The sequence below is a fragment of the Scyliorhinus canicula genome, chromosome 15 (assembly GCF_902713615.1).
Source record: "Scyliorhinus canicula chromosome 15, sScyCan1.1, whole genome shotgun sequence".
Taxonomy (NCBI): Eukaryota; Metazoa; Chordata; class Chondrichthyes; order Carcharhiniformes; family Scyliorhinidae; genus Scyliorhinus; species Scyliorhinus canicula.
This window is the reverse complement of record NC_052160.1, coordinates 77,718,376-77,739,665: the sequence shown is the minus strand read 5'-3', so window position 1 is coordinate 77,739,665 and position 21,290 is coordinate 77,718,376. Positions and strand designations below refer to the sequence as shown.

Genomic DNA, 21,290 nt, shown 5'->3' with positions numbered 1-21,290 from the left:
CGGTGCGTTATATACCCTTGTTGGCGGTGTGTTGTATACTCTTGTTGGCGGTGTGTTGTATACTCTTGTCGGCGGTGTGTTGTATACTCTTGTTGGCGGTGTCTTGTTTACTCTTGTTGGCGGTGTGTTGTATAGTCTTGTTGGCGGTGTGTTGTATACTCTTGTTGGCGGTGTGTTGTATACTCTTGTCGGCGGTGTGTTGTATAGTCTTGTTGGCAGTGTGTTGTATACTCTTGTTGGCGGTGTGTTGTATACTCTTGTTGGCGGTGTGTTGTATACTCTTGTCGGCGGTGTGTTGTATACTCTTGTTGGCGGTGTGTTGTATACTCTTGTTGGCGGTGTCTTGTATACTCTTTTTGGCGGTGTGTTGTATACTCTTGTTGGCAGTGTGTTGTATACCCTTGTTGACGATGTGTTGTATACTCTTGTTGGCAGTGTGTTGTATACCCTTGTTGACGATGTGTTGTATACTCTTGTTGACGATGTGTTGTATACTCTTGTCGGCGGTGTGTTGTATACTCTTGTTGGCGGTGTGTTGTATACTCTTGTTGGCGGTGTGTTGTATACTCTTGTCGGCGGTGTGTTGTATAGTCTTGTTGGCGGTGTGTTGTGTTATCTTTGGTTCCCCTTTAAGTTCTCCTTTTCCCTCTGTTCAGAGCAGTTATTGTTCATAGATGTGCTTTGGCCCATAATTCTTAATTCTTATTCTCCTTCTCTCCTTTGCTTTTGCTCAGGTACTGGACCTCCTTGAGTAACCTGGTTGCCTCCCTATTGAACTCTGTCCGTTCCATTGCATCCCTACTCCTTCTCCTATTCCTCTTCATCATCATCTTCTCATTGTTGGGGATGCAGCTGTTTGGTGGCAAGTGCAACTTTGATGACATGGTTGTGCGAAGGAGCACGTTCGATAACTTTCCTCAGGCATTGCTGAGTGTGTTCCAGGTGGGTATTGGGTTGCATGAATCCCTCTCCATTGCTGTCTATAAATGCATGTTTGAGTGATTATTCATGCAGAAGGTCTCACGGGGCCTCACGGTAGCATGGTGGTTAGCATCAATGCTTCACAGCTCCAGGGTCCCAGGTTCGATTCCCGGCTGGGTCACTGTCTGTGTGGAGTCTGCACGTCCTCCCCGTGTGTGCGTGGGTTTCCTCCGGGTGCTCCGGTTTCCTCCCACAGTCCAAAGATGTGCGGGTTAGGTGGATTGGCCATGCTAAATTGCCCATAGTGTAAGGTTAATGGGGGGATTGTTGGGTTACGGGTATACGGGTTACGTGGGTTTAAGTAGGGTGATCATTGCTCTGCTCAACATCGAGGGCCGAAGGGCCTGTTCTGTGCTGTACTGTTCTATTCTATGTTCTAAGGTCATAGGTGAATGACCTAATCCAGAGAGTTGAGCCTTAGTGCAGGTTGACATTGCCATACTGAGGGAGCGCATTGTTCGAGCTACATCTTCGATGAAACATTAAAGTGAGGTCTTGTCTGTCCACTTAGGTAGCTGTTATTTTTCCCACACTCACCAGCAAAATAGATTCAAATAAAAACAGAAAATGCTGGAAATTCTCAGCAGATACGACAGATTAATGGAGTTAGAAACAGAGTTTTTTAAAACAGTATTTGTATTTGTTATTTACATTTGATTGGTATTTACACACATGGGGCAAGAACAAGAAATAAAACAGAAAAGGGATCCATATAGAGTGAACCATACGAGATAAAATGTGAACTGGGAATAATACGCAACTTGAGAACATGATAATAACTGGGCGGCATGGACAAGTTAGCCGAAGGGCCTGTTTTCATGCTGTAAACCTCTATGACTCCATAGGGCACGATTTAATGGAAAGGTTTCTAAGTGTGTTAGCGAACTGCCGCGAGCATTCTGACGCTTGACCCGGCAAGGCCGTCACCACTATAGAACATTAATTGGTCCGCTTGAGGAGGCCCCATGGGCTTTACGCTGTAAATGATGGTCCCGCCAACTGATTCGCCGGGACCGGAAATTCCTGCTCCCTGCTAACAAGGGGGAGCAGTCCTTAAACGGAACCTGAAGAGCAACTCCCAGAGCTCGCAGCCATGCCACCGAGGAGACCAGCCCCATTATTCGGGGATGCTGACCTGACCAGAATGTTGGACGCGGCCGAGACCAGACGGGATGGCCTGTTCCCCCGAGGGGCTTGAGGGTCAGCCACAGGGCAGCCAGTGTCACCTGGCAGGAAGTGGCAGCGGCCCTTAGCTTGGGGAGCATCACCAGGAGGACTTCCACCCAGTGCCGTAACAAGATCAACGACCTCTAATGGGCTGCACTGGTGGATTGTCACCAGCCCCCTGGCACCTGTCCCGCCTGCCACCCGTGCCCCCCGAACCATGTGCCTGGCACCCTACAGCCCAGCACCGTACCGTGCCCCAGCCCATCCATGTCTAACAGTGCCGCCCACTCATGATTATTAAAATCATGAACATCGCATCCTGGCTGTTGAGCGAGAGAGAGGAAGTCGGAAATGGTGTGGAGTGACTGCGGGCTGCTGTCTAGCTGCGGTGATGGGGCCACTAGCTGGGCCAGGGGAGGGGGAGGAGGAGAGCGGGATGAGCAGCTGGTGTATCCCCCGTGGGACTGGGGCAATTCGCGCCCCCCCCCCCCCCCCCCCCCCCCCACCACCACGGCCCCGAGCACCCCACCCAACCGGCAGCCACCCACTGGGGGACCACCCAGTGCCACACCCAAGGCAGCCCCCAGTGAGGGCAGTGCCAGCCAATGGTACTGCTGGCAGCAGGGACGGGCGCCAGGACCGGGGGCACCGACAGGGTCAGATACCGACGGGGCAGGGGTGCGGGGGTGGGTGGGGTGCGGACATGTGGGGCGGTGCCCGTAGTGTACTGGAACCGCATGTCATTCGAGGACCTGCTGGACCGGGCATGCAGACGGAGACTGAGCAGAGAGACTGTGAGACTAGTAACTGAACTCCAGGATGAACATTTGCCATCAATCACCACCCTCTGTCTTCTTTCAGCTAGCCAATTACTGATCCAAACCGCTAAATCACCTTCAATCCCATACTTCCTTATTTTCTGCAACAGCCTACCGTGGGGAACCTTATCAAACGCCTTACTGAAATCCATATACATCACATCAACCGCTTTACCCTCATCCACCTGTTTGGTCACCTTCTCAAAAAACTCAATAAGGTTTGTGAGGCATGACCTACCCTTCACAAAACCGTGAGGGGATGGGGGAGGACACCCACTTCCGGTCACGGTCAAGGTGACAGTTGCCCTGAACTTTTATGCAACGGGATTGTTTCAGTCGCTGAGTGGGGACCTGTCCGGGATCTCGCAGGCCTCGGCGCACAGCTGCATCCGTGCCGTCACAGACGCCCGAAATGCACACGGGGACCAGTACATACGCCCACCAGGATCCCCGGCCGGGGGGTTCGGTACCATTGCTGGGATGCCCTGGCTGCGGGGTTGGCTCCTGTGCGACGGGTTACCGCTGCGATCGTGGCTGGTGACGCCTATCCGGAGGCCACTGACCGACTAGGAGATCCAATACAATGACGCCCTTACAGTGACCATGCGTGTGGTCGAGCGGTGCCTCGTCATCTTAAAGATGCGCCTCAGGTGCCTGGAGGGGCCCTCCAGTCCGAGGTTGGGAGGGTCACCCGCATCGTGGTGGCCTGCTGCATTCTCCACAATATAGCCCAGCAGAGGAGCGCTGTGCTGGAGGAGGAGGATGAGGAGGAAGGGCAGGCCTCGTCCGACGCGGAGGCTGCGGGGAAGGGGGACGATGAGTGGCACATGGGGCCCAGGCAGGCACAGGAGGCTGCACGACGCCATCGGCAGGGTCAGTGCACACGGAACGCCCTCATCACCACACGGTTCGCTGACAAGGGAGGTTACTAGCCAGGGCACGGACACTACGATCCCAGACCCACACTCCCTCACCTCCCACACCACCAAACCGCCCACATGCATACCCCCTCCATGACACATACCCGTGGCACAATGAGCTTGGGGCCCTGGGTTGGAAGTGACAGTGGGTGTGGTCCATGGGATGGAGGATGAGGATGAGCTCCGGTGCTCTACTTTGTTTGACAATGTCTGACCCATACCCATAGTAGCACCTTCCACCTGGGTGATCCCTGCATGCGAGCTGGCCAGACCATCACACAGTCCCTGGGGTGGGGACGATCGGGGTAGGGGGGGAGGAAGGAGAGTGGGGAAGACGGTCCATCCACGGGGCCTGCACTGGCCCCCCAACCCCACTCCTCCCGGCCAACACCAACCGGCCCACCCCCACACCCATCCGGCAGAGCACCGAGGCAGGTTTCAATGGTGTTATACATTGTGTGCCCCAGCCCCATGACTCAACTGTGCCCTGCACCCGTGCCAACCTAACTGGTGTCTAACTTTCTGGCCTTACAGGCCCTAACACGAGCCTAGACGGTTCCCCAGACAGTACAGCAGGAGTGGAGGCTGCACACTGTGACTTCTGCCTTGTGACAAGGGTCCCCGTTGGCGCACGTCTCCTGGGGCGTCCTGGCCTGGATGGGTCCGACCGCTGCTCGGGCATCCGGGTGGCGTGGTGCCACCCTGTTCTGCCCGCTGCTAACCAGATACACCAGGGACAGGATGGGGTGGGGTGGGGGGGGGGAGTCCAAAGTGCTGCGCTGTTCTGGCACCTCTCCTGCGGGGGTCACTGACACGGGCCCCAGCGTCTTCTCCTCCCCCGATGACTACAGGGCTATTGCATGGGACGGGGGTGCGCTACCTGGCATTGCCAGTCCTGGAGGGCCGCTCTGGCCTCAACCAGGCTCTGCACGTTCGTGGCCATGGAGCGCAGGGAGTGGACCATCTCCGTCTGGGACTGTGCCACATCACACTGTGACTTTGCAACCACCCTGAGGGTCTGTGCCACATCAGCCAGTGACTGGGCCACCTCCCTTTGGATCTGGGCCACCTCCTCTGGGACTGGGACACCTCCATCTGGGACTGGGGCACTCCGCCCTGTGTCTGAGCCATGCCTGCCAGCGCGTGGGCAATGCCGACAGCGTTTTCAAACATGGCCAGCTGTAACTGGGCCACGCTGAAGAGCGCCGCTGCAATTTCCAGGTGGCTCTGGCACATGGTTGCCTGTGAGAGAGCAGCCTTGTTGTGGGCCTTTGCCATCACCTGCACAGAATGCCCCAGGCCTTGGACACTCTGACCCATATCCGACACAGTCGCCCTCATTACCTCCACCGTGGACGCCACTTGTGCGGTGTCGGTCTGGGTGGCACGCTTTGATTAATAAGGGAATCAGTGGTTATGAGGAGAAGGCAGGAGAATGGGGATGAGAAAATATCAGCCTTGATTGAATGGCAGAGAAAACCCGATAGGCCGAGAGGCCTAATTCTGCTCCTATGTCTTATGGTCCTGTGGCACCACTCCCTGCTCCTGCGCGCAGATGGACTCCTCCACCTGTACCTGCAGGTGCAGGATGCCCACCGTCATCCCCTCTTGTAGTCTCTGGCTCTCTGACTGCATCTGCACTGTGGCTGGGACTGGATGTTCCAGGAGCCCGGGACCCTTCTGGACGGCAACTGGTTCCTGGGGCCGGCCTGCCCTCCGACCGACCAGCCCCTCGGCTGCTCCTATATCCACTTGGTGTACCAGATGCGATATGTGGTGCTCACCACATAGTGGCCCAAGTACCTGTTCACTAATATGCCCAACCGAGGTGATAGTCTCTGACATGGTGGAGGGTGTTGGAGACAGCTGTGAAGGAAAGTCAGTGTCCTCATCCGACTCGAGCTCCTGCTGTCCTGCGTCTCCGGTTGGACCAGCCCTATCTCTGGCAGGTCCTTTAAGACTTAAGACATCATTAAGACACAGCGGGTCAGGGGGGTAAGGGGGTTGAGGGTTAAGGGGGTGACGGAAGTGGGGTGAGTTGAAGGGGGTGGGGGTGAGTGGGGCGTGGGGGGGGGGTGAGGGGTGAGGGGTGTGTGTTGAGGAGTCCACACATGTGTCATGGGGATCGGCATCTAAGCGGGGTCTCACTTGCTTGCCTGCCGCCGACTCCACCTCGGTGACCTCACTTTCCTCCGGGCCGCCAACCACGTCCAATGCCCTCGGTGGTGCCTGGCGCCTTCCTCCATCTGTCTCTCCTCCACAGCGTCCTGGAGGGTCTCCAGCTCAGCGTCCCTGAACCGTGGTGCTGTTCTCTTTCCAGCCATCTTGTTGCCTGGGACGGTGTGTGTGGAGGGATGTTTCAGTGCTCCTGGGGCATGTGAGCCTCATGTGTGCCAATCACTGACCCGCCGAATCCGGCGCCGTTTTGCATGGAACTGGCTGCATTTCACGTGGTGGTGGTGCTAGCCCATTCAGAGTCACTGAATCGGTGCACCTGTTGTGCTATTTTTCCTGTCCTATTCCCACGCCGGCGTCAGCACTTAGTCTCCCAAACGGAGAATCCAGCCCCTCACCTCCTACAATGAATGGGCCCTGGAGGTTGCGGGGGTGGCCAAGGACAGATCAGTCACTGATGTAGAAGTTGGCATATGTCGCAGAGGTGAGGATCCACCGGTCGCCACCCGGATGACCTGTCACACCTGAGTTGTTATTGCCATACAGACTGATCCATCCCTCTGACTGACCCTCACCCCCTCTACTTCCCATGAGAACACCTCGAATGAAAGCTCAATTCGCGGCATAGCTGTCCCCCCCACTCCCTCCACCAGCGCAGAGACGGACATTGGTGGGCGACAGTCGTAGTCAGGCTTCTGGGTCACATTCTGCTGAGCACCACACAGCTGTTGATGCACATCAGATGGAGGCAGGAATACCCAGGTGAGATGGCAGTTGGAGGTCTGCTGGGTTCCAGGACCCAGCTGGGTTCCAACCTGATGCTGATCCTCTGGACCAGGTTTACCCGGAGCTAATGTCGTTGATAGGAGGCGGCCGTGATATTCAGGGGGATGTCAGCGACACTCCAGCAGGTCCATAGACGATTGGAGGAGTCCCAGAGGCTATGGGTGCAGGAGATAGTGCCAGCAATGTGTGGCACTGAGGCCAACACTGCGCGTGTTGCGACCACAGTGGAGTGCCTGGTGCACAATGTCAGCAGCATGAGTGGAGATGTCCAAGGCGTTGCTCAGTCAGTGAAGGTCATGGCTGAGTGCCTCAACAGCAGATCCCAGTTGCTGGGTCATGTCCCAGCCCCAGGTGGACCTTGATGATGTGCTGTGGACCATGTCCCAGTCTCAGGTGGACATTGCTGAGGCACTCCAGATAATGTCCCGGTCACTGGGGGAGGTGACCCAGTTGCCGGTGGGCTCAAGAGCATGTTCCAGTTACTGAGGAGCATTGCTGAGTGTGTTGGCACTGTGCTGCAGACATTGGGGAGCCGCCAATGCTGGCAGAGCCAGATGACGGACCGGCAGCCCGGGCTTGATCCAGCTGTCCTTCAATCCTGAGGCAAACTCCAGGGCCCTATGGACACCGACCGGAGGAGCCACCCTATGGAGTGACGACAGGGGCCACCAGCTCCCCCGAGTCAACAGCGTATCTTGGAGTCAGCAACCGGAACTGATTGGCACCACGGGCATGTGCTGCCGGCAAGTGGGCCGAGGCCGTCTCGCCCCAGGGCCTCCAGAAGACATCTGCCAGGGCATTGAAGGCCTCGTGATACCATAGACAGCAGGCTGGCTGCACCTCTGATGTGCATCCTGGTGATGTGATCACATCCCTCTGTAATGTGGATCCCAGAACTGCGCACAATATCCTAGCTGTGGTCCAACCAACATTTTAAACAGTTCCAGCATCACCTCCCTGCTCTTAAATTCTGTGCCTCAGCTAATAAAAGCAAGTACACCATATGCCTTCTTAACCACTATATTCACCTGCTCTGCGACCTTAAGGAACAGGTGTACATGCACACCAAGTCCTAGGTGTTTCCCAAGGACCTACCGTTCATCATGTATTCCCTTGCCTTGTTTGTCCTTCCCAAGTGCATCACCTCACACTTATCCAGATTCAATTTCATTTACCACTGATCAGCCCATTTGACCAGCCCACCAGTAATCCTCCTGAGAGGATTATCCTCCTCAGTAATTACCAACCCACCAATTTTTGTATCATCTGCAAACTTACTGACCAACCCTCCTACATTCATAGCTAAATTGTTTATATAAACCACAAAGAGCAAGGGCCGCAACACTGATCCATGTGGAACTTCACTGGACACAGGCTTCCAGTCAGAAAAACACGCCTCGTCCATTACCATCTGCTTTTTTTGACAACGCAGAATCGCCGAGCAGAAACCAGTTCCGCACACATGAGTACGGCCTCAACCGGGGCCTTGGATTCATGTTGCATTACATTCACCTACCACCATCTGGCCTGGGCTTGGGAAATCCTACCAACTGTCCTGGCTTGAGACAATTCACACCTCTTTAACTTGGGATTACACCTCTCTCTGGATCTGTAAAGACTTAACTACCTGCAAATGCACGCAACTATCGTCTTGCATCTTTGACTTTGTCTATATATATGTTTCTGGAACATACCTCTTCATTCACCTGAGGAAGGAGCAGTGCTCCGAAAGCTAGTGTTTTGAAACAAACCTGTTGGACTTTAACCTGATGTTGTAAGACTTCTAACTGTGCTCACCCCAGTCTAACGCCAGCTATTTTTGAAATCTTTTTATTGGCATTTTTCATATTTATAAACAATCGTATATATGTACATCACATTTTTCTGAACCGCGTTAATTTACTTGATTGGACAGAAAGGTTTATCCTGTCCTTCCTTTAATTGACCCTATGTACTTTTTGCCACCCTCTGGTTCGGTCTATGATCCCTTCTGTCTCCCCACCTCTCCCGCCCCCCCTTGCCCCCCTCCCCGTGCGTACTCCCCCTGTCCCCCTGCCCCTCCCCTCTTTGGCTTCGGTTGTGCTTTGCTTTTGTGTCCAGGGAGGGGGGTGGTTACCCCCTTCTCCTTTTTTGTGGCTTTCCCACCTTCCTTCCGTCTTCTACTCCTCCCTCCTCCCTCCCCCTGGGTTGCGCAGTCCTTTGGCTCCTCATCTATCTTGTTTTTTCCCCCTGTCTTCCCTCTTTTTCTTCCTTTCTTTCCCGTATTCTTAATTTACTCCTCGTTGCTGACCTCGAACAGGTTCTGGAATAGGCCGCCGAACTGCCCCCATGTATCTAGGAAGCCTTTCTCCGACACTGTGATGGCATACTTGATCTTCTCCAGGTGGAGAAATTCCGAAAGGTCAACGAGCCGGTCTGCAGCTGTGTGTGATGCTGCTGATTGCCAGCCGAGCAGGATTCTCCGGCGTGCGATTAGGGAAGTGAAAGAAAGGGCAGCGGCCCTCTTACCCATGTGTAGGTCTGGCTGCTCCGATACCCTGAAGATTGCACTGTTGGGCATGGCTTCACCCTCACCCCCACAACATAGAACATAGAACAGTACAGCACAGAACAGGCCCTTCGGCCCTCAATGTTGTGCCGAGCAATGATCACCCTACTCAAACCCACGTATCCACCCTATACCCGTAACCCAACAACCCCCCCCCCCCTTAACCTTACTTTTTAGGACACTACGGGCAATTTAGCATGGCCAATCCACCTAACCCGCACATCTCTGGACTGTGGTAGGAAACCGGAGCACCCGGAGGAAACCCACGCACACACTGGGAGGACGTGCAGACTCCGCACAGACAGTGACCCAGCTGGGAATCGAACCTGGGACCCTGGAGCTGTGAAGCATTTATGCTAACCACCATGCTACCCTGCTGCCCTTGGACATTGCCTTGGAGAAGGCTGTCCAGAACTCAGCAAGTTTGGGTCATGCCGAGAACATGTGGGTGTGGTTGGCCGGGCCCCTGTGACACCATTCATATTTTTCCTCCAGCTCCGGGAAGAACCTGCTCATTCGGTTTCTGTTCAGGTGCACCACTTTGAGCTGCATTAGGCTGAGCCTTGTGCAGGAGGAGGTGGAGTTAGCCCTGCTCAGTGCTTCGCTCCAGAGTCTCCACCCTACCTCTGTCCCCAGCTCGTCCTCCCATTTATGTCTGGTCTCGTCCAGTGGTGTCCGAGCTCTATCTAGTAACTGTTCATATATTTTCCCACATAGCCCCCCCTCCTTGCTGCTTGTGCCTATCTGTAGTAGTGTGGTTTCTGGGGGCTCGGGGTACCCTACTGTCTCTTTGCATAGGAAGTGCTTTATTTGGACGTGTCATTTCCTGTCCTTTTGTTAATTTCCACTTCCTCATCAGTTCATCCAGTGTTGCCAGTCTGTGCCCTACATAAAACTCCCTGACCGTCAGTGTGCCCCCGACCCGCCTCCGCCTTTCGAAGGTGATGTCTAGCATGGCTGGGGGGAATTTATGATTGCTACAGATGGGGCCTATGGGGAACATCTTAGTTAGCCCAAAGTGTTGACTCAATTGGGCCTGTGTTCTCAGCGTGGCCGCTACCATTGGGCTAATTGTGTATCTTGTTGAGGGGGATGGGAGTGCTGCTGTAGCCAAGGCCTGGAGGGTCATTTCTTTACAGGAGATCTCCTCATCTGTACCCACTCTGTGCTGGGTTTGTGTACCCATCCCCTCACTCTTTCTGTCGTTGCTGCCCAGTGGTCGAATTGTAGGTTCGGTAAAGCCAAGCCCCCTTTGATTTTCCTTCTTTGCAGTGTCGGTTTGGGAATTCTCGGGTTCTTACCCCCCACACAAATGGCATGATTAGACTGTCTACATTTTGGAAAAAGGCCTTGGGAATGAAGATCGGTACAGATCTAAACAGGAAGAGGAACTTCGGCAGTATGTTCATCTTCATCGTCTGCACTATCCCCAACAGGGGGAGTGGGAGTGAGCCCCACCTCTCTAGGTCCTTTTTTATCAGGCTGGTCAGGTACCACTTGTGGATCTGTGTCCAGTCTCTGGCTATCTGGATCCCCAGGTAACCGATTCCTAGGGGTACACATCACCAAAAATCTGTCCTGGTCCACCCACATCAATGCTACCACCAAGAAAGCACAACAGCGCCTACACTTCCTCAGTAAACTAAGTAAATTTGGCATGTCCACATTAACTTTTACCAACTTTTACAGATGCACCACAGAAAGCATCCTATCCGGCTGCATCACAGCCTGGTATGGCAACTGCTCGGCCCAAGACCGCAAGAAACTTCAGAGAGTCGTTAACACAGCCCAGTTGATCACACGAACCTGCCTCCCATCCATTGACTCCATCTACAGTTTCCGCTGCCTGGGGAAAGCGGGCAGCATAATCAAAGACCCCTCCCACCTGGCTTACTCACTCTTCCAACTTCTTCCATCGGGCAGAAGATATAAAAGTCTGAGAACACGCACGAACAGACTCAAAAAACAGCTTCTTCCCCGCTGTTACCAGACTCCTAAACGACCCTCTTATGGACTGACCTGATTAACACTACACCCCTGTGTGCTTCACCCGACGTCGGTGGTTACTATGTAGTTACATTGTGAACCTTGTGTTGCCCTATTATGTATTTTTATTCTGTTTTCTTTTCATGTACTTAATGATCTGTTGAGCTGCTCGCAGAAAAATACTTTTCACTGTACCTTGGTATATAAGATAATAAACAAATCCATTCCAATCAGTTCTGGGCCATTTTAAACAGGAGGCCCCTTCAGCTCTGCCCCTCCCCCATTTGGGTTCTCTGGGAATACCTCACTTTTGGCCAGGTTAAGTTTGTAGCCCAAAAAGGTTCCAAACTCTTTCAGGATCTGCAGTATTGCCTTCAGTCCCTCCTGTGACTTTGAGACATAGAAGAGCAGGTCATCTGCATAGAATGAGACTCTGTCTCCTCTCCAGATGCCCTTCCAGCTTTTCGCATCTCGCAAGGCTATCGCCAGGGGTTTGATCGCGAGCGTGAACAAGAGTGGGTACAGGGGGCAGCCCTGTCTTGTTCCTCTCTGTAGCTGGAAGTATTCAGAGCTGGTGGTGTTAGTTCGGACATTTGCCTTGGGAGCCTGGCTCTCTTTGCTTGGACATTACCACAGGCTTGCTGGCTTGGTGAGGAAATAATCCTGAGGTAGTTTGTTGAGGGCTGTGATGGTTGACAATGAAACCTATGTGCTGGAGAACAAACTAACGTGCTGTCTTTGGTGCAGATATTGACTGGTGAGGACTGGAATTCTGTCATGAATGATGGTATCATGGCCTACGGAGGACCTTCTTTTCCTGGTGTGTTGGTCTGTATTTATTTCATCATCCTGTTTGTCTGTGGAAACTGTATCCTTTCATATATGTGATCTCACAGTCAGACTGCAAGCAGGTTTGGCGGGGGGGGGGGGGGGGGGGTGCACAGGCGTAGTGGAATTGGTAGGGATGGCGGGTTTTGTGTTGGATGGTGTGATTTCAGCTCCTGTTTTCTCTGTTTACAGGGAGAGGTTGTAGGCAGAGTCTCAGTCACACCACTAATGAGTAACAGGTGTTTGTATATGTGGTGATTGTCCCTTTAAGGGCAACACAGCAGAGTAAAGATGACCTGGGTGACCAATCAGGACAATGTGGAATCACCCCATGGTGAGAGAGGCTCCTAGGCAGAGACATTTTGGGAGTGAGCTGCAGCCATGCGGCTGCTGTTCAATTCTTATCAATAAATACATTTTGTGTTCACTAATGAAGTCTGTGAAAGTGCATCTTTACATCTGGCAACTAGCATGTAATAAGTCCACGGAGGCAGAAGTCCCTTCACCAGAATCCCTTTTATTAACAAAACCAACAGCAGTACAACCAGCTGCATTCAGCTTGCTATCTACACTGGGAGTACAGAGGATCATACACTCCCTGTTATATACAAAGAAGAGGTTCCCTGATTGACCCACTAATCAGGAAACTCGTATTCCAATTGGCCAATCGCAAAGGCTTGGTCAAAGTCGTTACAGAGCATAAATTATCCTGACATTGCCTTTGGCTTGACACCTGCGAATATCCTGTTTAATTAGACTTCAAAAAGAATGTATGCACCAGAATGCCACACTCCTGAATCGCAGTTTAAGGAGGCTGAATGTTGTTATTGTCACTAAAGAAGATATTTGATAAAGTAGTGCAGAGCTAAGTCAAGATTGCTGAGTGAACGATTAACCAAGATGTTACAATTTACAATGTGGAAGAGCCCAGCACGAGTAATTCTGATATTCACTCTGTTTAATCTAAAAACAGGCAAGATAGACCCGATTACTGTATCGCTCTGGGTAAATGAGAAGTCCTTTAAGTTGGAAGTGGATACAGGGGCATCAGCCACTGTGATGGGAGAGCATACATTTCCGTACCTATGAGAGAGAGTCCAACCATTGAACTTGAAGAGAACTTCTGCCAAGTTGAAGACATAGGGGAGAAACAATAGAAATAAAAGGTATCTGTAAACCGTGGACAAAAGTCTGCCCAGCTTCCAGCGATAATAGAAATGGGTGAAGGACCAAGCCTTCACTGCCACGATTGGCTTAAAGAAATCAAATTGAATTGGGCCGAGATTTTTCAAGTGTGGAAAGAGGGACTGCCCGAGCTGATAATTCATCTTCTGTGATGAATTAGGGCTACAAGCTAAGATTTATGTGGATCCGGAGGTGACTCCCTTATTCTTTAGGGCAAGACCTTATGTCTTGCGAGAGAAAGTGGATACTGAGTCAAACAGGTTGGAATAACAAGGCATTTACCAGCAGTTCAGTTCTCAAAATGACCAGCACCTATAGTCACTGTATTGAAACCAGACAAGACCATCCACATTTACGGCGATTATACGCGATTGATCAGGCCACCAAGCTGGATAATATGAAATGTGGCGACTAGGGGCTTTTCACAGTAATTTCATTGCAGTGTTAATATGAGCCTACTTGTGACAATAAAGATTATTATTATTATCCCGAGAATTGAAGTATGCAAAGCTGGCAAGTGGTCAATCTTGCACAAAGCTGGATATTTTAATTAAAAAAAAATAAATAAATTTAGAGTACCCAATTATTTTTTCCAATTAAGGGGCAATTTAGCGTGGCCAATCCACCTATCCTGCACATCTTTTGGGTTGTGGGGGTGAAACCCACACAGACACGGGGAGAATGTGCAAACTCCTCACGGACAGTGACCCAGAGCCGGGATTCGAACCCGGGTCCTCAGCGCCGTAGACAAAGCTGGATATGAGTCACCGGTACCAGTAACTTGAATTAGAAGATGCTTTCCGGGGGTATGTCACATTAAACACACACAAAGGCCTTTTCCAGTATACACCCCTGTATTTTGGCATGACTTCAGCATGTGCAATATTCCAAAGGGCAATGGAGAGTTTGCTACAGTGCTACAGGGTTGTAGTCTACAATGACCATGTCCTTTTAACTGAATCGACAGAGACCGAGCATCCAACAGGCTAGAATTTGCCTCAAGAAAGAGGTGCCACTGTCAAGCCGCTGAGGTGACCTATCTGGGACACCGTGGAGACACACAAGGATTACACCCCATGGTACACAAGGTCAAGGTGATAAAGGAGGCGCCTGCCCCACAAACACAACTGAATTTAAATTGTTTCTGGGGATGGTAAACTACTATGGACATTTTTTAAAATCAAACTTATCCCTGGTGTTGGCCCCCTTGCATATTCATGGATTTTTTTTACAGTTCCGAAGGAGGCCATTCAGCCCATTGAGTCTGCACTGGCCCTTGGAAAGAGCACTCTACCTAGGCCCACTCCGCCACCTTATCTCCGTAACCCAATAACCCCAAATAACCTTTTCTTACACTAAGGGACAATTTAGCATGGCCAATCCACCTATCCTGCATATCTTTGGACTGTGGGAGGAAACCCGCGGAGACACGGGGAGAAAGTGCCAACTTCACACAGACAATCACCAGAGGCCCTGGAGCTGTGAGGCAGCAGTTCTAACCACTGTGCTACTGCTAAAGAAACATCGTCTTGGTCTTGGAAGGCCCAAGAGGAAGCTTTCAGTAGAGTGAAGCAATTGCTGCATTCCTCAAACCTGTTAATATACTTTGAACCACCTGAAGAACTGATACTGACCTGCAACACCTCTACATTTAGTATTGGTGTGGCGTTGCCCCATGAGATGGACAACAGTTCTGAAAGGCCGAAAAAGACTACTCACAAATCGAGAAGGAAGGACTATCTATAGCGTTTGGCATCATGAAATTCCAACAGTATTGACATGATAAGACACTTTGCCATCGTTCCTTGGGTCTCTTCAAGAGGCCAAGCTATCCCGCCAATCATCTTGACTAGACTTTAATGATGTGTTAACTCTGTAAACCTGGTCTGGGCGACTCACCCCATGGTGAGAGAGGCTCCGAGGCAGAGACAGTTTGAGAGCAAGCTTCAGCCGTGCGGCTGCTATACAATTCTTATAAATAAATAGCTTTTGTGTTCTGTGAAAGTGCATCTTGGCCCATTTGTAAGGTGTAGTTTGGATATTTGGTGTATTTTTTATATACATTTGGATCCTGAGCTTTGTTTTTCCAGATATTCTGTTGAATGTTTTCTTGGCCATCGCAGTTGACAATCTAGCAGAGGCAGAAAGTCTGACATCAGCACAGAGAGAAGCAGCAGAGGAGAAGAAGAGGAGAAGGTTGGAGAGGTGAGTGTGAGTGGAGAGCGGTAGGTAAGGGAGATGGCAGAGGAAAGTGTGAGGAAAATTTGCCATCACCAGATTAGGGAGCTCTGTGGGATACACTGGCCAGATCAATGCTGCAATTGAACATGGAACAGCTACATCTCATTCAATGTTAGTTTCACGTTTGAAAAATTCAGATCACGACCCTCACCCAAGATTTTATTCACAGCAAATGATTTAATTTCGGAATGTGTAACTCCTTGAAAACTGTAACGAGCCAAGCCACATGCTCAATAACTGAGAGCAGGTCCAGGCTCGGTTCCTGAGAACTGGCACAGGCTGAGTCACTGAGAACCAGTCCATGTAGTTTGGTCACTGAGAACCAGCCCAGGTCTCAGACTCAATCATTGAGAACCAGCCCAAACCTTAGGCTCAAAATCAGAGGACGTTGGAAAAACTGAGTAGTTCTGTCAGCATCTATCTAAAGAGAAACAAAGCTAACAGCTCAAATCATAGACCCTCAGGCTTGGTCACTTAGGACCAGCCCAGGCCTTAGGCTCGGTCATTGAGGACCAGCCCTGGCCTCCAGTTTGGTCACTGAGGACCAGCCCAGGCCTTAGGCTCGGTCACTGAGGACCAGCCCAGGCCTCAAACTCGGTCACTGAGGACCAGTTCAGGCCTTAGGCTCGGTCATTGAGGACCAGCCCTGGCCTCCAGTTTGGTCACTGAGGACCAGCCCAGGCCTTAGGCTCGGTCACTGAGGACCAGCCCAGGCCTCAAACTCGGTCACTGAGGACCAGTTCAGGCCTTAGGCTCGGTCATTGAGGACCAGCCCTGGCCTCCAGTTTGGTCACTGAGGACCAGCCCAGGCCTTAGGCTCGGTCACTGAGGACCAGCCCAGGCCTCAAACTCGGTCATTGAGGACCAGCCCTGGCCTCCAGTTTGGTCACTGAGGACCAGCCCAGGCCTTAGACTCGGTCACTGAGGACCAGCCCAGACCTCAGACTCGGTCACTGAGGACCAGGCCTTGCCTCCAGTTTGGTCACTGAGGACCAGGCCTTGCCTCCAGTTTGGTCATTGAGGACCAGGCCTTGCCTCCAGTTTGGTCACTGAGGACCGGCTCTGCATTGGGTGTGCATCCAGTGCTTTGAATTGCTGTTCAATCCTGAATTCTACTTTGATTATTCAGGGCTGCCAACCCAGGCCGATCAGAGGAAGAGAAGCTACTGTTGAAGAAACTTGAGCTGGCGAAGTTGAAGGCTGAAGGCATTCCTACCACTGCCAAGGTCAGAGTCAACTTGCTTTTTGAGTTAAACAATCACTACCTTTGTGCCACAGAATCTTTACAGTGCTGAAGGAGGCCATTCGACCCAGTGAGTCTGCACTGGCTCGTGGAAAGAATGTTCCACCTAATCCCACTTCCCTGCCTTATCCTCGTAACTTTGCGCATTATTTATTTTCAGATAAGAATAAAATTCCCTTTTGAATATCTCGATCGAACCTGCCTTCACCACCTACTCAGGAAGTTAATTCCAGACTCCAACCACCCTCTGGGTGAAAAGCTTTTCCTCACATCACTTTTACTTCTTTTGCGTATTATTTTAAACCTGTGTTCTTTAGTTCTTGATGCTTTGAGCGGGAACAGTTTCTCATTCAGTATCTTGAATACCTTCATCAAGGTTTCTCTCGGCCTCCTTTTTTCCAAAGAAAAAAGACCCAACCTCTCCAATCTATCGCCAGCTGCAATTCTTTAACCCTGGAATAATTCTTGTGTACATAAGAACTAGGAGCAGGAGTAGGCCATCTGGCCCCTCGAGCCTGCTCCGCCATTCAATTAGATCATGGCTGATCTTTTGTGGATTCAGCTCCACTTTCCGGCCCGAACACCATATCTCTTAATCCCTTTATTCTTCAAAAAACTATCTATCTTTATCTTAACATTTAATGAAGGAGCCTCAACTGCTTCACTGGGCATATATGTTTCCATAAGATTCCCCCTGCATCCTTCTAAATTCCAACGAGTACAGTCCCAGTCTACTCAACCTCTCCTCGTAATCCAACCGTTTCAGCTCTGGGATTAACCGAGTGACTCTCCTCTGCACACCCTCCAGCGCCAGTACATCCTTTCTCAGGTAAGACCAAAACTGAACACAATACTCCAGGTGTGGCCTCGCTAACACCATATACAATTGCAGCATAACCTCCCTAGTCTTAAACTTCATCCCTCTAGCAATGAAGGACAAAACTCCATTTGCCTTCTTAATCACCTGTTGCACCTGTAAACCAATTTTTTGCGACTCATGCACGAGCACACCCAGGTCTTTCTGCACAGCAGCATGTTTTAATATTTTATCATTTAAATAATAATTCCTTTTGCTGTTATTCCTACCAAAATGGATAACCTCACATTTGTCAACATTGTATTCCATCTGCCAGACACTAGCCCATTCACTTAACCTATCCAAATCCCTCTGCAGACTTCCGGTATCCTCTGCACTTTTTGCTTTACCACTCATTTTAGTGTCGTCTGCAAATTTGGACACATTGCACTTGGTCCCCAACTCCAAATTGTCTATGTAGATTGTGAACAATTGTGGGCCCAACACTGATCCCTGAGGGATACCACGAGCTACTGATTACCAACCAGAGAAACACCCATTAATCCCCACTCTTTGCTTTCTATTAATTAACCAATCCTCTATCCATGCTACTACTTCACCCTGAATGCCATGCATCTTTATCTTATGCAGCAACCTTTTGTGTGGCACCTTGTCAAAAGCTTTTTGGAAATCCAGATAGACCACATCCATTGGCTCCCCGATATCCACCGCGCTGGTAATGTCCTCAAAAAATTCCACTAAATTAGTTAGGCACGGCCTGCCCTTTATGAACCCATGCTGCGTCTGCCCAATGGGACAATTTCCATCCAGATGCCTCGCTATTTCTTCCTTGATGATAGATTCCAGCATCTTCCCTAGTACCTAAGTTAAGCTAACTGGCGATAATTATCCGCTTTCTGCCTACCTCCTTTTTTAAACAGTGGTGTAACGTTTGCTAATTTCCAATCCGCCAGGACCACCCCAGAGTCTAGTGAATTTTGGTAAATTATCACGAGTGCATTTACAATTTCCCTAGCCATCTCATTTAGCACTCTGGGATCCATTCCATCAGGGTCAGGAGACTTGTCTACCTTGAGCCCCATTACCTTGCCAATCACTCCCTCCTTAATGATAACAATCATCTCAAGGTCCTCACCTGTCATAGCCTCATTTCCATCAGTCACTGGCATGTTATTTGTGTCTTCCACTGTGAAGACCGACCCAAAAAATCTGTTTAGTTCCTCGGCCATTTCCTCATCTCCCATTATTAAATCTCCCTTCTCATCCTCTGAAGGACCAATATTTACCTTAGCGGCTCTTTTTTGTTTTATATATTTGTAGAAACTTTTACTATCTGGTTTTATATTCTGAGCAAGTGTACTCTCATAATCTATCTTACTCTTCTTTATAGCTTTTTTAGTAGCTTTCCGTTGCCCCCTAAAGATTTCCCAGTCCTCTAGTCTCCCATTAACCTTTGTGACTTTGTATGTTTTTTCCTTCAATTTGATACTCTCCCTTATTTCCTTCGATAGGATAGATGCGGGCAGGTTGTTTCCACTGGCGGGTGACAGCAGAACTAGGGGACATAGCCTCAAAATAAGGGGAAGTAGATTTAGGACTGCGTTTAGGAGGAACTTCTTTACCCAAAGGGTTGTGAATCTATGGAATTCCTTGCCCAGTGAAGCAGTTGAGGCTCCTTCATTACATGTTTTTAAGGTAAAGATAGATAGTTTTTTGAAGAATAAAGGGATTAAGGGTTATGGTGTTCGGGCCGGAAAGTGGAGCTGAGTCCACAAAAGATCAGCCATGATCTAATTGAATGGCGGAGCAGGCTCGAGGGGCCAGATGGCCTACTCCTGCTCCTAGTTCTTATGTTCTTATATCCACGGTTGATTTTCCCTCTTTCTACCGTCTTTCCTTTTTGTTGGTTTAAACCTTTGCTGAGCACTGTGAAAAATCGCTTGGAAGGTTCTCCACTGTTCCTGAACTATTTCACCATAAAGTCTTTGCTCCCAGTCTACCTTAGCTAGCTCTTCTCTCATCCCATTGTAATCGCCTTTGTTTAAACACAAAACACTGGTGTTTGATTTTACCTTCTCACCCTCCATCTGTATTTTAAATTCCACCATATTATGATCGCTCCTTCCGGGAGGATCCCTAACTATGAGATCATAAATCAATCCTGTCTCATTACACAGGACCAGATCTCGGACTGCTTGTTCCCTCGTAGGTTCCATTACATACTGTTCAAGGAAACTATCGTGGATACATTCTATAAACTCCTCCCTTGACCGATCTGGTTAAACCAATCGACTTGTAGATTAAAATCCCCCATGATAACTGCTGTACCATTTCTACATGCATCCGTTATTTCTTTGTTTATTGCCTGCCCTACCATAATGCTACTATTTGGTGGCCTATAGAAATGAAATGAAAAATGAAAATCGCTTATTGTCACAAGTAGGCTTCAAATGAAGTTACGGTGAAAAGCCCCTCGTCGCCACATTCCGGCGCCTGTTCGGGAAGGCTGGTACGGGAATTGAACCGTGCTGCTGGCCTGCCTTGGTCTGCGTTAAAAGTCTGGCGGGGGTGACGAAAACATTACAAATGAAGTCTGTTGGGGCTTTGACCCTCCGCCGTGATCCCCTCATTCCTGTGGTGATATGGGCGCTGACGTGGTCACCTGCGACTCCGGGAGCGTGTTGTCCTCGTCTTCGCCATCCCTGAGTGGATCCAGTTGGAGGATGGATCCCACTGGGTTGGGGGCTGCGGTGAGGTTCGCTGGAGGGATGGTGAGTGGCGCAGGGGTGAATGAGGCAACCGGGTCGGGGTCATGGGTGGGAACCCAGTGGGTGCCAGGTCCCGGAGGGAGACTGTGTCTTAGCGCCCGTCGGGGCATGCCACGTAGGCGTACTGCGGGTTTGCATGTAGGAGGTGGACTTTCTCGACCAAGGGGTCCGATTTATGGCTCCGCACATGCATCCGGAGAAGAACGGGTCCAGGTTCTGTCAGCCATGTTGGGAGCGAGACTCCAGAGGTGGACTTCTTAGGGAAGGCAAACCCACGTTTGTGAGGGGTCCCATTAGTGGCGGTGCAGAGGAGCGACTGAATGGAGTAGAGCACGTCAGGGAGGACCTCCTGCCAGCGGGAGTTGCCGTCTCGTGGTCAGGAGGTGCCTGGCGTACACTTGATTCACTGGTTTAACATAATGTCCCTTTAGGAACGTCATCGCTTCTGATTAGGTGGGCGCATCCCGGATAAGGGGGAAAATTTCAGGGCTCACCCGTGAGTAGTTACCACAGACATCAGTTTCAGTCCTGCCCAGATGTAACCCGTCCAGTTTGTACAGGTCCCACCTCCCCCAGAACCGGTCCCAATGCCCCAGGAATCTAAAATCCTCCCCCTGACACCATCCCTTCAGCCACGTATTCATCCTATATATCCTGTAATTTCGATCCTAACTAGCACGTGGCACCGGTAGTAATCCTGACATCACTAACTTTGAGGTCCGATTTCTTAACTTCCTTCCAGCTCCCTGTATTCTGCTTTTAGGACTTCATCCCCTTTTTTTACCTATGTCGTTTGTACCGATGTGTACTACGACCACTGGCTGTCC

At 50.6% G+C, this 21,290-nt stretch overlaps 1 protein-coding gene across 1 annotated transcript in view; it reads left to right on the top strand.

The window, feature by feature from the left end:
* Positions 1-21,290, top strand: part of LOC119978247 (voltage-dependent L-type calcium channel subunit alpha-1S-like) — a 642,412-nt gene that overhangs the window by 153,546 nt on the left and 467,576 nt on the right. The window contains 4 exon segments of the mRNA XM_038819727.1: positions 735-942; positions 12,129-12,249; positions 15,485-15,599; positions 16,765-16,861. Coding sequence (XP_038675655.1) covers positions 735-942; positions 12,129-12,249; positions 15,485-15,599; positions 16,765-16,861 — 541 coding nt within the window.